Source organism: Hemiscyllium ocellatum, chromosome 12 (genome assembly GCF_020745735.1).
Source record: "Hemiscyllium ocellatum isolate sHemOce1 chromosome 12, sHemOce1.pat.X.cur, whole genome shotgun sequence".
NCBI classification, from domain to species: Eukaryota; Metazoa; Chordata; class Chondrichthyes; order Orectolobiformes; family Hemiscylliidae; genus Hemiscyllium; species Hemiscyllium ocellatum.
In genome coordinates, this window is record NC_083412.1 from 35,860,708 (window position 1) to 35,876,328 (window position 15,621).

Consider the following 15,621-nt stretch of genomic DNA (forward strand, 5'->3'; position numbering starts at 1 on the left):
TGGGCACATCCTCTTCAAACTTGGTAATCATCGTATCCTCAATGGGGAAATTGCTACAATAGTATTCCTACTGTGGGTGAGCATGAAAAATGTCAGGTTTATCCAGAGTCACTCAATTTGTCAAAGTGAATTACAAATCTGGAACTCCTTACGGGAAAATAAAAGCTAATTGTTTGTTTTTTTCTCATTTATTTTTATCTATCTTAACTTGGGAGTGTAATGACTAATGGCATGTGCATAATAGAAGTCTTTATGCAATTCCTGACATTTGTATGTGTATACAGGTGAAAAGGTGGATGTAAGAAATGGCCTCTCACCTGGAGCAGAAATTTTGTTGGAATTTATAGAAGAAATAGATTCCATTCAAAAATCCTTAAATTTGTATTATATTTCTAAATTTTACAGTGTAGATTTTCAGTCCTGCAATTTTCTCTGTTACGTCAAATCACAATCTGGTTAGAAAGATAAGAACATCACCACCAGCTTCTTCAACTACAAAGTCTCACTTGTTCAGTTTTGAACTCTTGCTTCTAAAGCTACTGTCATGTGCTTTTCTGTGTTCTAACCTTATACGTTTTTAAAAAAAAATCTTTTAATATCCTTTCACCTCATTTAAATACAGAAAAAATAATTCATTCAGTTAAATTTACAAAGTAAAATCTTTTCCTGTGCCTATTGGCGAGGTAACTAACCAAGATAATGCATTTGTCACAGGGATACACATTTTAAATCCCCAATTTTTGACAGAAACCAATGTTTCTTCCATGTATTTTAAACTTGACCATATGATGTTTTTATCTTTTATGCTACATTAAACAAAAAATATAACTTAATACATTTGCTTACGAGAAAGCAATCACAGAACATTTAATCTCTTTAGACAATTTAGCTTATTCAACAAGGGACCTTGGCCATCTGAACCTCTTTGGCGTAGTTCCAGCACTTACTGATAAGTTTATAATTACAGAGCCTTTGTTATGGACTTTGCAATATTTTGTGAACCCATAAAGTACATATTTTCAAGCCCACTTGCTTACAATAACGAATAATATTTTATGAGAATGGAAAGCAAAAATTTAAAATGATTGATTACTTCAGTTCTTTGATAGTGTAGGTAATTAGATTGTGGATCTAACAAGGATCCTTGAGTTTAGTTTCTCATTTGGATACAAAGAAGACAAACTTTCAGCTATTTAGTACCTTACACAACCTCAGGAGATTTTATAGCACCTTACAAGCAACACAGTTCCTTTCTGGACAGTCGTCACAATTGCAATGAAAGAATATTATCTTATGAATCTCCAAACCATGTATTTTTCTTAACTTTTATTTGAAAGAAAATAACCAACTTTATAATTTTGCAGTATTTTACAATTCTTATAATTCTGTTCTTACACGTTCTGTTGAGTCTGATTCTACAGCTAGAGAACAAGGAGCATTAATAGCAATCATAAACTTGCAACTGCTGAGAAAGAGACAGGAAGGGAAGATACATTCTGTATAAATCTTAGCTGTTCAAGATCAGAATTTCATACCACTTGCAAAGTGGGCATCAAAAACTTCTGTTTCAGAAAATAGTATCAAAAATATGACACCTGTTGCAACAGAGCTGGACTCAGATCTTTGGATTTTCAGTAGCTGTCAAGGTCAGCCTTGTGAATTTCTGTCACAAGGTCATTCCAATTGTAACAGGTAACATCAGCAAGACAACTCAGTTTATTGAAGCTATGTACTCTCAGGAGAATTACTTCACTTTCTTCACCATGAAGCAAGGACAGCAAGTTTGAAGAACCAGGATTTTGCAAGGATTCCAAACCTTCCAAGAATGCCCACTGTATCCTCGCAGTAACTGTGGTGCGCCGTCCAGTGCCACTGCCGTTCTTGTAGGGTTAGGTCTCAGCACTCATTGCTCTTGCTGAAAACAGACTGCAAGTATCAAACTGATTTCTATCGTCTTCTTCTTGATTTAAGTCCACTTTGAACTCCTAGTGAGGTTGTCAGAACTGGCCTCAGAAATTTCACCACAATGGGCTTTCCTGTCATGTTCACAAAGCTAACCATGACGTATCCTATACTGTATATGACAGGAATATAAAATATTACATTCTAATCTAGCATCATAAATTATCAATTTGATTATTTAGGAACTATCATAGAGGATAGGATAAGCAGTCAATTTAGCTTATTTAATCTGATCATGGCATGTGAATTTCCTTGGTACAGAGGATCCTTGATTATCCGAATGAGATGGGCGGGCACTATTTTGTTTGGATAATTGATGATTTGGTTAATTGATTCAATGCCTCTCCTCTAGGGCTTGGAATTTTCTGAAGTTTCCTTTTTCCTTGCTCTGCCTGCCTTGCTTCCTCCCTCTGACTCAGGGTTTGTTTCTGAGCAGACACACACTTGTGTGTAAGAGGCCTGCAGCTTTGCTGAAGCCTCCCACAGTACGCCCCACCATCAGTTCAATGGGAATGCCAAAGCGAGCACTTGCTAAGTCTATTTCCCCCATTCAGGAGACTAGGCACCAGCACACTGCGTGCGACCCCCCCGCCACCCTCTCCAGCCCACAACCCCGTTTGCACCATCCCACTCACTGTCGGTCCCACCCCGACACCCATCTGGCCCCACTCCAACCCCATCCATCCCGTCCACCCTCCCAACTCCATCCAAACCTATCCCCACCCCAACCCTGTCCAAATCTGGCCCCCACCATCCACTTCCCAACTCCATTCAGATCTGCTCCCAGCATGCCCCTCCCACCTTCTGCCTCCCACCAAGGCAGCCAGAATGGAAACCAACAGTAAGATTGCTGCTGTCTTTTGGGGGCGGGGGGGGGGGGAAGCTGAGACTCAAAATAGTGCGCGCACGCACACACACACATCTTTTTACAGCAACATTTTGACAAGTTCTACCTTTGCCCTGTACAGGACAATGTTGATGAGATTATCTGGGGAAGAGGAGATGCGGTTTAAGGTATACCCCTGTGTGGAACTCTAGGGAAAGTGTGAGGAGAGGGTGGGTGGTCAGTCATTTGGAGACGGTGCCTGGGCTCCCATCGATGACCAGGTCTGTTCTCGGCAACATTTCAGTAAGCTGGGTTCATTTTTAAGTATTGTAAACAAAAGACGCTATCAGTGTTGGAAACACCTGTTTGATGTAATGTTTCTATCGGGACCTCAAGATCTTCTTTGGATAATCCGAAATTCGGATAATTGATCTTCAGACAATTGCGGTTCCTTTGTATACCATTCACTATTCATGACTGTTCGTTACATTGCCCTGCACAAAGATCCTATAATAATTAGAATTGAACTCCTCTGCACTCTTCCATTGTGAAGAGGCTTGTTGGCAGGAAGTCCAGTGTACCTAGTAGTTTAAAGTACACATGCACTAATTTTATTCTATGTCCTGTTTCCTTTTCAACAACACTAGGTTGTGAACTCTCCCCCGCAAACTCCTTCCTATACTGTCTTATCCACTGCATTTAATTGAGTTTTTGATTATTTGGTATCTCTTGTGTAAATCAGTCGAGCATTCGTATAAATTATGTAGAATGCCAGTTTCTGAGTAGTTGCCTCCAAAATAAAAAATTGATGTTTCACCTTCCCTTCACCAGCGAATGTCACTTCCGCTGTTCCCACAAGGCCATTTAGAGATTCTAGACCTGAAATTGAAAGTGATGGATAGTTAGCAGTATTGGTAAACAGAGTCAACATAATGGCTGATGAAAACTGATGTACTTTGTCATCTATAGTATGTAGGAAAATATTGCATTGGGAAAGGAACAAGAGTATAAGAAATGTAAAAAAGCACTGCTCTAAACCTACCAGTCACCATGACCTGACTCACAACTTGCCTCCATAATGTCCAGAGAAAACTTCTCACCTTCCTCCTATTTTGTGATTTTTTCCCAGGTATTATTGTATCAGCTTAACCTACAAAAAAATGTTTGTAATTGATTGCATAGTGAGATGTCTTGAGAATGTACACATCATGGTCTAATAGAGTTGTGAAACAGTAATGAGGAGAAATATTTTGTGTGTAATTAAAATTCACTATCTTAAAAGCTACAATGTTGATAAAGATTTTGATAACAGTGTTGCTAATTGAATGATGCTATCTCAAAACTGCAATTTAAAACTGACAGACTAATTAATACTAGCTCATTTAGTAGTTTGGGGAACTGGCTTTAATGCAATTTCTGCTGCTGGATTCCTCTGGTGAGTCATTCAATATCATGACAGTATGTTGGTTTTCTATTTACATATGAACTACAAAATGGGAGCAGAAGCCTTTTGACTCCTCAAGCCAGCTCTGTGATTCAATAAGGCCATGACTGATCTGTTTGTGTTTTTGTATTCCACATTCTGTCTACTGCCCCACCTTTGATTCCTTTGCCTACAATAATCAAGGGAATTTTGAAAAATTAACACAAATATATTTACGAACTCATAAACAACCTCTTTTTAGGACAAAGTCCATCAGTTTATTTCGTATTGTCTCCCTCATGATTGTCATTTCACTGAATTCCTCACTCCCTTCCAACTCCTTATTTACAGTTATTGCTGAAACCCTTTTTGTTTACTCTATAGTGAAGACAAAAGCAAAATATTTGTTCATTTCATCCATGATTTTCTTAGACTATTAACTCACATTCTTACTATCTGTAGAGGACCAACACCCACTTTAGTTACCCTTTTCCTTTTTAAATATGTTAATAATGCTTGCCAGCTATTTTTTCGCCAGCTTCCTCTTGAACTGTTAATTTCTTCCTCCTGATTGAGCCTCAATCTCTCCTGGTCTTTATATTCTGACCAATCATCTGTCTTGCCACCCACTTTTTGTGCAACTACATGCTTTCTCCTTAACTTTGACGCTTCTCTAACCTTTTTAGTTAACCACAGATGATGGGTCCTCTCTAGAAGTTTCTAATTGTTTATAATATTTTGGGAGTCCCTCAGTGACATTGATTCTGGTCTCTCTGAGGTCTAATTAGTTAGTATACAGCCATCACTCTTGTGCAATGGTAGTATCCCTATCTCTGAGCCAAGAGGCCTGGGTTCATGTCCTGCCTGCTCTAAAGGTGTGTGATAATATTTCTGGGCAGGTTGATTAGAAAATACCTATAGCAATCAAAATATACTTCCACTTTAAGCAGTGGTGGGTTTCACTAATTGGCGGGAGAACTTGCATGAGGTGAGCTGCCAATTAACAGGACATTTGACCTCATAATTTAGCACAAGGCCGAATATGTTAATAGCATCCATGTGAACAGAAGCAGGGTTTATGCATAATGGCAATTTAAAGACATAAAATAATTTCTCTTTGCATACTTAATGGTTTATGTACACCTTTTAGTGTAGCAGTTTATTTCAACTCAACTTACAGTTAGTGTAACATCACTCTTAAAAAAAATTGAAACTAAGATGAGATCAAATACCCAAAGCCAAAAGTATCAACAATACAGTGAAATGTGGCCTAACTAAAGTCTTATACAGCTGCAACATGACTTGTCAACTTTTATACCTAATGCCCCGACTTGAAGATTGATGTTTCTTACACATCTATTCCACTGAGCAATTATCTCTAGAAATGGTATCAAATGACAGTACACATCTATGCATTTAGAATATATTTAGAAACTAGGAGTATTGTGCGCAATTCTGATCCCACATTATAGGAAGGATACACAGGTTTTAGAAAGGATATGAAAGAGCTTTACCAGGAATTGTATAATGGTGGCTCAGTTGTTAGCATTCATTGTTAAAATTTATTTACATTTCAATAATAATACAACTTTGCCTTAAGTAAAATTTACAATCAGAGAGCCTTCTCACTTGCACCCTCGACTGACAACTTGGACATTGTGGAGCTCGTGATGACTCAGTAAACTTCCAGTATATAATTTTTGCTAGTTTATTGAGAGTGTTGCTTCATTAGGTGCTGGTTAAAACACAGTTTGTTGTATGTGAGAAACATGGATAAGGTGGATAAGAATCTTTTTTCCCCAGGCTGGAATTGTCAAATATTGGGGCACACAGATTCAAGGCAAGAGGGGAAAAGTTCAAGGGAGATGTTTGAGGCACCATTTTCGCACAGAGGGTGGTAGGTACCTGGAACATGCTGCTGGTTGACTTTATAAAAGCAGATATTTTAGCAAAATTGAACAGGCATTTAGACAGACACGTGAGCAGGCAGGAAATAGAGGGATGCCGACCCTGTGCAGGCAAGCAGGATTGGTTTAGCGTGGTTGGCATAAACTTAGTGGGCTGAAAGGCCTGTTCCTGTGCTGTTATAGAACTATGTTCTATATGTTATATGTTTTAAGTCATGGTCAATCATTTTAATTGACCGCTGTGACTTGTTTGAAGAAATAGGCCATGCAGTTTGAACAAAAACAGAAGTTGCTGCAAAAGCTCAGCAGGTGAGGCAGCATCTGTGCAGAAAAATTAGAGTTAATGTTTTGGGCCTAGTGACCTTTCCTTAGAACTAGTAGAGTTGTTGACTATAATAAACACCGCGTTAAGCAAACAGAGAGTAAGCAACAGGAATGCTGCCCACTCAGAAGCTGAAGGGCATCATGTCCATTTGGGGGGGGGGGGAGGAGAGTGCGCAGGCGCGGCGTCGTTGGTCATTGACAAGGATAGAGATGGAAATAAAAGCTGTTTGTGTCCTGAAAGATCAGCACGATGTTTATCCTTATGTCCACGATTTATCCGGCCCTGTCAGCGGCGTCAATGGAGTCGTCGTTTTTGAATCACAGGTGAGTTTCTCACTGGGGTTCTTTGCCCAACCGGCGGAACCTTCCAGAACATCGCCCCCACTGTAATAGCATGGCGGCAGGGGCTGGCTCGCGCCGCGTGTACGGTTAATCCCAGACACGAGATGAGTTTAAATAATGTGAATTCAGTGCCCTCGTTTCTGGATTGAGATGAATGAGTATTAACAAAGGGAAAAAAAAGGCAGGAACGCTTGGAAATGGACGCACCGGGGTTTCATTTTGACATGAACAAGGCGATTCAGGCAAAAGAGAGTCACTCTCCAGTTTCTGCTCTTGATTAACTGTACTGCGGCTTGGTCAGCAAAATGCAGCAACTTTTTATTAGCTTTTATTCTTATTTGATGTTTAGCTCATGCTATGGTAGTGGTGAGGAATGGATAATCTAGGGTCGTCGGTAAATCCTGTCTGATCCAGATTTTTAACTTCCTTTATGTTTCGGAAGCTCACTCGTTCCCGTTAAACAGCAGATCCAAACCAGTTTGTTTCAACTGGCAGATGTTGGGGTCAGACTTTCACACCATAGAGGTATTTATTACTGCGCAGTAGAGTTGAACTTTGCAAAACCGAAATCCCCTGAGAAAATTAAGATCAGGTAGAAAGCTAAGGACAACCTACTGCACTTTTTACAATATATGCAATTTTTGAGGGCTCTTGTGGTGTAGTGGTAGTGTGTTCTACTTCTGAGTCCTAAGCTCAAGTCCCACCTGCTCCAGAGCAGTGTAATAATGTCTCTGAACAGATGGGTTGGAAAATATCTACAACCTAATTTTATCTCCTTATTGGTGCCAGTACTTGGTTCAAGGACTTGTGACTCATTTATAAAATCATGAGGGGTATAGATAGGGTTAATGGTAGGTATCTCTTCTCTAGGGTGGGAAATTTCAAGACTACGGGAAATATTTTTAAGGTGGGAGGAGAGAGATTTCTAAAAAACATAGGAGCAAACGTTTTACACAGAGGGTGGTTTGCTTGTGGAATGAACTCTGAGGAATTGGTGGATGCTGACAGTTACAATATTTAAATGACAAAAAAGCACAATTGGGAAAGGATTGGAGGGATATCATAGAATTCCTAGAGTGTGGGAGCAGGCCATTGAGTCTACAGCAACCCACCGAAGACCATCCCACCCAGATGCACCCCCCTACAACCCTGCATTTCCTATTGTTAATCCACCCAGCCTGCACATCCTAGACACTATGGGCAATTTAGCATGACCAATCCACATAGCCTACACACCTTTGGACTGTGGGAGGAAAGCTGAGCAAACCTACACAGACACAGGTAGAATGTACAACTCCACATAAACAGTCACCCAAGGTTGGAGTTGAATCTGGCACTGGAAGGCAGAAGTGCTAACCACTGAGTCACCATGCTGTCCTATTAGCTGGTTTCTGGCAGGTCAGACTAGTGTAGTTTGGGATTATGTTGGGCACTGACTGGTTGAACTGAAGGGTCTGTTTCCATGCTGTACGACATCTGTAACAACAAAACCTCTAAACTATGGAGAGATTTGCTTCAAATGTCATTTTTAGGAAATTACAAATGTAAGTGATCAAGCAGCATGGTTGATTCTCTTAAATATCTTTTAAAATGGCCTAGCAAGGTAATCGATTCTATCAAGGTTGGAAAGGAATGAAACTGGAAAGAGTGCTGAGCGTCAACCTAGCCATGAAAATGAAAAACGATAAGCCAGCCTAGACAAACCTGCAATGTTCTGTCTACCAATGTCTGGAGACATGACAAAATTGGAAGGGCTTATTTGCAGACTTGTTGAACAGTAGCCAGACATCGTAAAGTTTGATTTGGTGAGTATGACTGTGCCACAGACATTACCATCACTATCTATGGATATGTTCTATCGCATCAGAAACACAGACCCCATTGAGGTGGTGACACAGTGGTATACTTTTGGAATGGGTTGCCTTGAGAGTCCTTACTATTGTCTCTACGGTCCAGGAGGCTAAAATGGTATTAAGTCAAATGTGCAAGCAAGTTTTCTTCTGATTACTACAAATGGTTTGAACAGCTGATGAATCAGTGCGATTTTATATTGATCACCACTTGGAAGAAGCATTAGAGTAGAAAGGGCAGACAATGCACAACTGGCGAGATCCTGTAGAGCATATCTGCTCTACTGGGTCTGCAACAGCTGATCAGAGTCAGATGGAAAGACCTGCTTGTCTTTGTTGCTGGTCTATCTATTACGGATATATGACATTATTGGTCATTGTGATGACTGGACAGTCCTTCTGGAGATGAAATCTAATACTGACATTGGTCCTGCTACAGACATGTTGGACAATATTTTTCAATGTGGAGAAAGTAAGGACTGCAGATTAGATTATATTTGACTTACAGTGTGGAAACAGGCCCTTCGGCCCAACAAGTCCACACCGACCCGCCGAAGCGAACCCACCCATACCCCTACATATACCCCTTACCTAACACTACGGGCAATTTTAGCTTGGCCAATTCACCTGACCCGCACATCTTTGTGACTGTGGGAGGAAACCAGAGCACCCGGAGGAAACCCACGCAGACACGGGGAGAACGTGCAAACTCCACACAGTCAGTCGCCTGAGTCGGGAATTGAACCCGGGTCTACAGGCGCTGTGAGGCAGCAGTGCTAACCACTGTGCCACCGTGCCGCCCACAAATGTTGGAGATCAGAGCGGAAAAGTGAGGTGCTGGCATAGCACAGCAGGTCAGGCAGCATCCAAGGAACAGGAGAATCGACATTTTGGGCATAAGCCCTTCGTGAGGTAGGGCTAACGAAGGGCTTATGCCCAAATGTCAATTCTTCTGCTCCTTGGATGCTGCCTGACCTGTGCTTTTTCAGCACCACACTTTTTCTACAATATCTTCAAATAAATTTAGCAATTCCAAGGCATCTATGAAGCATCGTGGGCCATCAGCTGCAAGAGCATTGTATTTTGCTACAATCTGTAACACTATGACCTAGCATTTCTCCAGTCTACTATTATTATCAAGCCAGTGGACCAATCCTGGTTCTGTGAATGGTGTAGGGAAGCATACCAGGCACACCTACAATTGAGTTGCCATAGAAGACTACGTTATGCTAAATTCCAGCAGAAGCAAAATGTAGACAGAACTCGGTCACCCCACAACTAACCAATCAGATCTTGGCTATGCACTCCTAACATATACAGTCATGAATGTTGGTTAATAATTAAACAAATAGCTGAAGCAGGAAGCTCAACAAATACTTCCATCCTCAATAAAGTGGAGCCCAGCACATAGTGTAAAAGACAAGGCGACAGCATTTGCAGCCATTTTCAGTTAGCATCACAAGTGTCACTGTTTAGCCAATTTGTTTCTCTTAATGTGATATAAAGAATTGTGGATGGTCCTTGGCATGAATGCCATATAGGACTGAGTGTAGCGTCAACGAGTCAGATCAAAACTGGTGTCACTGGCAGTGAGGGGGACAATCCTCTCAGTCCCCAAAGTTCCTCTCTGGTGACCTCGGCCTTATTTTCAGTTATTTCATTATTGACCTTTCTTCCACCATAGGGTTAGAAATGGGGATATTTACTCCTGATTGCACCATTTGTGACTTTTTACACTGAAACAGCCTATGTTCATGTGTACCAAGACTGGACTATGCCCCAACTTGGATTGATAAGTGATTAGTAGCATTTACACTGCACAAGTGCTAGGCAAGAGAGAGTTTAACCATCTCACCATTTATATTCAATGGGATGCCCATCACTAAATCCCCCACTACCAACATCTTGGAGTTATCAAGGGGACTGGAACCTGAACTGGACGAGCCATATACATACTGAATAAATAATATCACAAGAAAATACTGAGTACCTAATCCACAATAACCAGTTCACTGTCTCTCCGTCTGTCTTCTGCACGAACCATTTCACTCCTTACCTCATTACAGCCTTGGTTAAAATATGGACAGAAGAGCTGAATTCTAGAGGTAAAGTGAGACTGTCTGTCCTTGACACCAATGCCATCTTTGACTGAGTGTGGCTTCATCAACGAGCCCTGTCAAAGCTGGAGTCAGTGGGAAGGGCAGTTTGGGGGGGGTGTGATTTTCTATGTGGTTGAAGTCATACCTCAAGATGAAGGATGATTGTGGTTGTTCGAGGTCAGTCATCACAGCAAGAGTTCCTCCGGGTATTTTCCTTTTGAAATCAAGCTCCTCAGCGATGTTATGATACTCCTATGGATTAATTGGAATATGGTCTTTTGGGATACTACCAATGCGTCATGAGCCAAGTTCTTCAGTGCTAGGCCCAACTGTCTTTAGCTGTTTCATCAAAGAGCTCTTGTCCATGAAGGTCTGAGCTGGAGATGTTTACTGAAGTTTGCAAAATTCACTATTTGCCACTCCTCAGATACTGAAGCAGTCTGTGCCTAAATGCAGCAATATCCAGTACAATATCCAGGCTTTGGCTGAACGGTGGCAAGTGGTATTCAAGCCACACAAATGCTCTGCCATAACTGTCTCTAACAAAGAATCTAACCATAGTCCCTTGACATTCAATATCATTACCATCACTGAGTACCTCATTATCAATTGTAATCCCCAAGATGTTCATCAGAAAGTGAACTGCACTATCCATTGTGGCCACAAAAATAGATCAGAGTTGAGGAATCCTGCTTTCTGTCTCCCCAAAGCATGTGGACAAGGATGTAATATTCAGTTGCCTGGATGAGTGCAACTCCAATTTGTAAGAAACTTGACATGATCCAGGACAAAGCTGCCCACTTGATTGGTACCACATTCATTCCTTCCTTCCACCACTGACACTCCGTAGCAGCAGTGTGTACAATCTACAGGAAATTCTGCAAAAATTCACCAAGGCTTCTTGACACCTTCCTTCCCATCACCAGTTCAATCTAGAAGGATAAGACTGGCAGATACTTGGGAGTGCAAGTTCCCCTCCCAGCTGCGTACTATCGTGATTTGGAAATCATTGCTGTACCTTCAATTTTTTTTTGAGTCAAAATCCTTGAATTCCCTCCCTAATGGCATTGTGGGTCCACCTTTACCATGTGGACAACAGTGGTTCAAAATACGTCACTTTCTCATAGGGATGGACAGTAGATACTGGCCCTGCCAGTGATGCCCTCATCCCATGAGTAAATTTAAGAAAAAGGACACTACTTGCCAGTTCCCCTCCAAGCCATACCTGATCCTGACTTGTACTGTTTTGTGTTCTTTCCCTGCTGCTGGGTCAAAGTTCTGAAATGTTATTCACAGGAGAATCACAAAAGTCTGACGATGTAGTGGGAGGTCAATTGGTAGCATAAGTGTACTTTTATCCTGTGGATTGCAGTAGTTCCTTATGGGCAGTTAGGGATGGGCAATAAATGTTGGCCTTGCCTATAATGTCTGATCCAGTGAACAAATTTTTAAGGAGCTGTTAAGTATATTGAGATTGACTGACTGTGATCCCTACGGTCTTTTTGCATAAAGGAGAGATGACCTAACTTGTGGCCATGTTAAGGTGGCAGTCTGCACAAGATGAAATGGCCATTGCAAGGTGGAGTGATTATGGGTTCCCAAACAAATTGTGGATTTATACTCTGCAGCTCTCTTTCTGCCTCTGCTCCCCCCACCCCCAATCTATCCTCACGTGCTGCAGCCAATATCATTTTAAGTATAGTACTGATGATGCATATGGGGCAAGTAGCAGCTCACTATTTCCTAACCTAATGGGAAAGTAAAGTTGATAATTCAGTTTGGGAATTCCTAGACCTATAATGATGTGTTATCCCAGATCACATAATATCTGTAAATATTAATAGGTATTTGTTATGTAAGTTTAGCACTCCCACCAGTGGATCCATTGGAAATTTTTTTGTGATTTTGTGACAAAGCTGTTGTGGTATATAACCAGTAAGAAAAAGAAAAATTGTTAAATCTTTAACAGTGAAGCTGCATAATTCCACTTCACACAAGCATTGTTTTCAAAACTAGTCTTATGAAGAACTTAATACCCATTTAGGGGCCCGTTTTTAAAACTTGTCAATCATCAATTGCCAAGCACCACAATTCATAAGTAGTTCCTGTAGCCACCAATGAATTGTAAGCTATAAAATTAGAGATTTTAAAAATCATTCTGCGCGACCTGTTGTGTGGCACTGATTCTGCATGCTGTTGGCCTCCTGCCTGTGACATGTTCCAGTTGCCTGCCTGGGAATTACCTAAGGACCACTATCAATATTAATTTTGAAACTAGGTAGAAGTTTACAAAATTATGAGAGACATGGATAGAATGGATTGTGGAGTTTTTTTTCTGCAGGGTAGAAAAGTTATGTACTATGGGGTGTAGGTTTAAGATAAAAAATACGAGTAAAAAGTGAAGTCTGCAGATGCTGGAGATCAGAGCTGAAAATGTGTTGCTGGTTAAAGCACAGCAGGTCAGGCAGCATCCAAGGAACAGGAAATTCGACGTTTCGGGCCAGAGTCCCTCATCAGGATGAGGGACTCTGGCCCGAAACGTCGAATTTCCTGTTCCTTGGATGCTGCCTGACCTGCCTAACTTTAACCAGCAACACATTTTCAGTTAAGATAAAAAGGGCAAGTTTAAAAGGAGATGAGAAGCATGCTTTTTACACAAGGTGGTAAATGTCTAGAATGCACTGCCAAAGAGGGTGGCAGAAGCAGATACTGCAGCAATGTTTTAAGAGGCATCTTGAGATACATGAATAGGAAGGGCATAGAGGCATATGGAGTGTGTAGAGGCAAAAGATGGTGTATAGAGGCAAAAAGGTGTTGGCACAGGTTTGGAGGGTCAAAGGGCCTGTTCCCATCGTGTACTTTGTACTTTTCTTTGTTTTGGTATTATTCGTGTTGGTTTAGGAAAAAGCACTATGTAAGGTAAAAGGAAAACTCACTTGCTGTTTGAGTTGTGCCAATCTTTGGATGGAATCTCTGACGATATAACACTCCCTATTTGAACAATTTTGGTTTACTGCAAATTTTTTTTGAAATACTTAAATTATATGTTGTAAATATAACTGTAGCATGTGTTGAGAAGTAGTTTTTGGAAGTAATTAGTTGAGAACCAGTGTGCCTCCCTAGCTGTTAATTTGGGGGCATTTCAAAATTTCCTAGCCAGGTACTTTGGCCTTTGTGATTGTCATCATGGTTAATGAAAAATCTTTGGCTGTGTTTGAGTGCTTACGTGGTTAAAATAACATATTGTGAACTTCTTTATTTATTATTTTATTTTGTAGGCAAATGGTCAAGTATTAATAAAAGGAACTTTTACTGGATTGACTCGTGGAAAGCATGGGCTTCACGTGTGTACTTTTGGAAATCTTTTTAATGGTACGACCTGTGTTCCAAATGCATTTATAAATAATTATATTTTATTGCTAAGCTTCTTTTCTAACTTGTACTATCTATGTTTTTGCATAATTATATTTTATTGATAACTTTCTATCTTATTCATATTACATAGGTTAATTTGTTTACAAAATGTTATGATTCATCTTTATATTTGACTTTAGCTCTATCTCTGGCAATAGCAAGATTTTAAACTTCCTGGGGGTAGTAAAAACAACACTGGCACTTTGACATCTTGTTGGGAAGATAAGAACTATATCTTACAGTTTAAAAATAAAAGGTCTTCCTCTTTAAAGTGAATTTGAGTGTATGTTTTCTTTGTCTGATTTGGTTGTTCTGTGGATTTTATTTTCCAGTTATGGGTAATGTGACTCTGATAGCCACTGTGAAGGATTGTGAATAGCAGGCTGTTGCAAGTGACATTGCTGGACATTTTAGTCCTCCTTAGTCTGTCCTGATGTTATAATGCTGACTTCCAAAATGTAGAAAATGATCTTTAAGTTGCACAAAGTAAAATTTCAACAAAAGTAATTTTTAAAAACTAAACCCTTCCCACTAGTGAGAGCTAAGTAATTACTGAGATCTTTGCCTGGAATTGACTTCAACCTTGGCCCACACATGCTCTTGTTTCACGGATAAGTTTCAAGAAGCCAGTGAAACTCTTGGACCATACTTTTAATTATGTAATAGCACGTCAATATTATTCTATTTTAGCCTTTGAAAATTAACATTTTATCTTTCTTGAGGGAGCTCTGTGTGCACAGTCGAATACACTCCAAGTGAAATCAGTGGGCCAGCTTTGAGAGTTTGTCACTTTCTCTGCTTTTAATTCTTTACACCAAAACTCACTCATGCTTCCATGTTAAACCCTAGCCCAGTGCATTCTTTATACACTTCTCTTTCAGCTTTTGTCTTTTCTGTGTTCATCTTTATTCTTCCTTGTAGCCCTTGCTGGGATTGGTAGCATCATTCTTTCTGGTAACTTTGAAAATTCATCAGTTTGAGCCATTTTATATTGAGACATTTGAGATGAGGAGAAATTTCTTCACCCAGAGAGTGGTGAGCCTCTGAAATTTGCTATCACACAAAGCAGGCGAGGCCAAAACATTGTGATTTTTAGAAGGAATTGGATATAGCACTTGGGGCTAAAGGGATTAAAGAATATGGCGGAGAGAAGCAGGAACAGGCGATTGAATTACATGATCAGCTGCGATCATAATGAATGGTGAAAATAGCAATGTCGAAGGGCTGAATGGCCTACCTGCTCTTATTTTCAATGTTTTTATGTAATTTCAGATACCCTTGTAAAACACTTTTTTTTCAATTTGATATAAAGCTTGAATTAAATCTGTTCTATGCAATAGTTAATGTAAAATTAACTAAAAGAAAAACTGCTCACAGGGAAAAATAAATATCCTTGCATGTAGAATTGATGCTAAGCACACAACTGAGATTACAATCTGATTTGAAGAATTAATTATGACGACTCTTTCTAAGT

The 15,621-nt window shown here is 40.1% G+C and overlaps 1 protein-coding gene across 1 annotated transcript in view; it reads left to right on the forward strand.

Moving 5' to 3' along the window:
• The first annotated feature begins 6,652 nt into the window (after positions 1 to 6,652).
• Positions 6,653 to 15,621, forward strand: part of LOC132820915 (superoxide dismutase [Cu-Zn]-like) — a 44,035-nt gene continuing 35,066 nt past the window's right edge. The window contains exons 1-2 of the mRNA XM_060833271.1: positions 6,653 to 6,766; positions 14,012 to 14,105. Coding sequence (XP_060689254.1) covers positions 6,653 to 6,766; positions 14,012 to 14,105 — 208 coding nt within the window. The remainder of the gene's footprint in view (positions 6,767 to 14,011; positions 14,106 to 15,621) is intronic.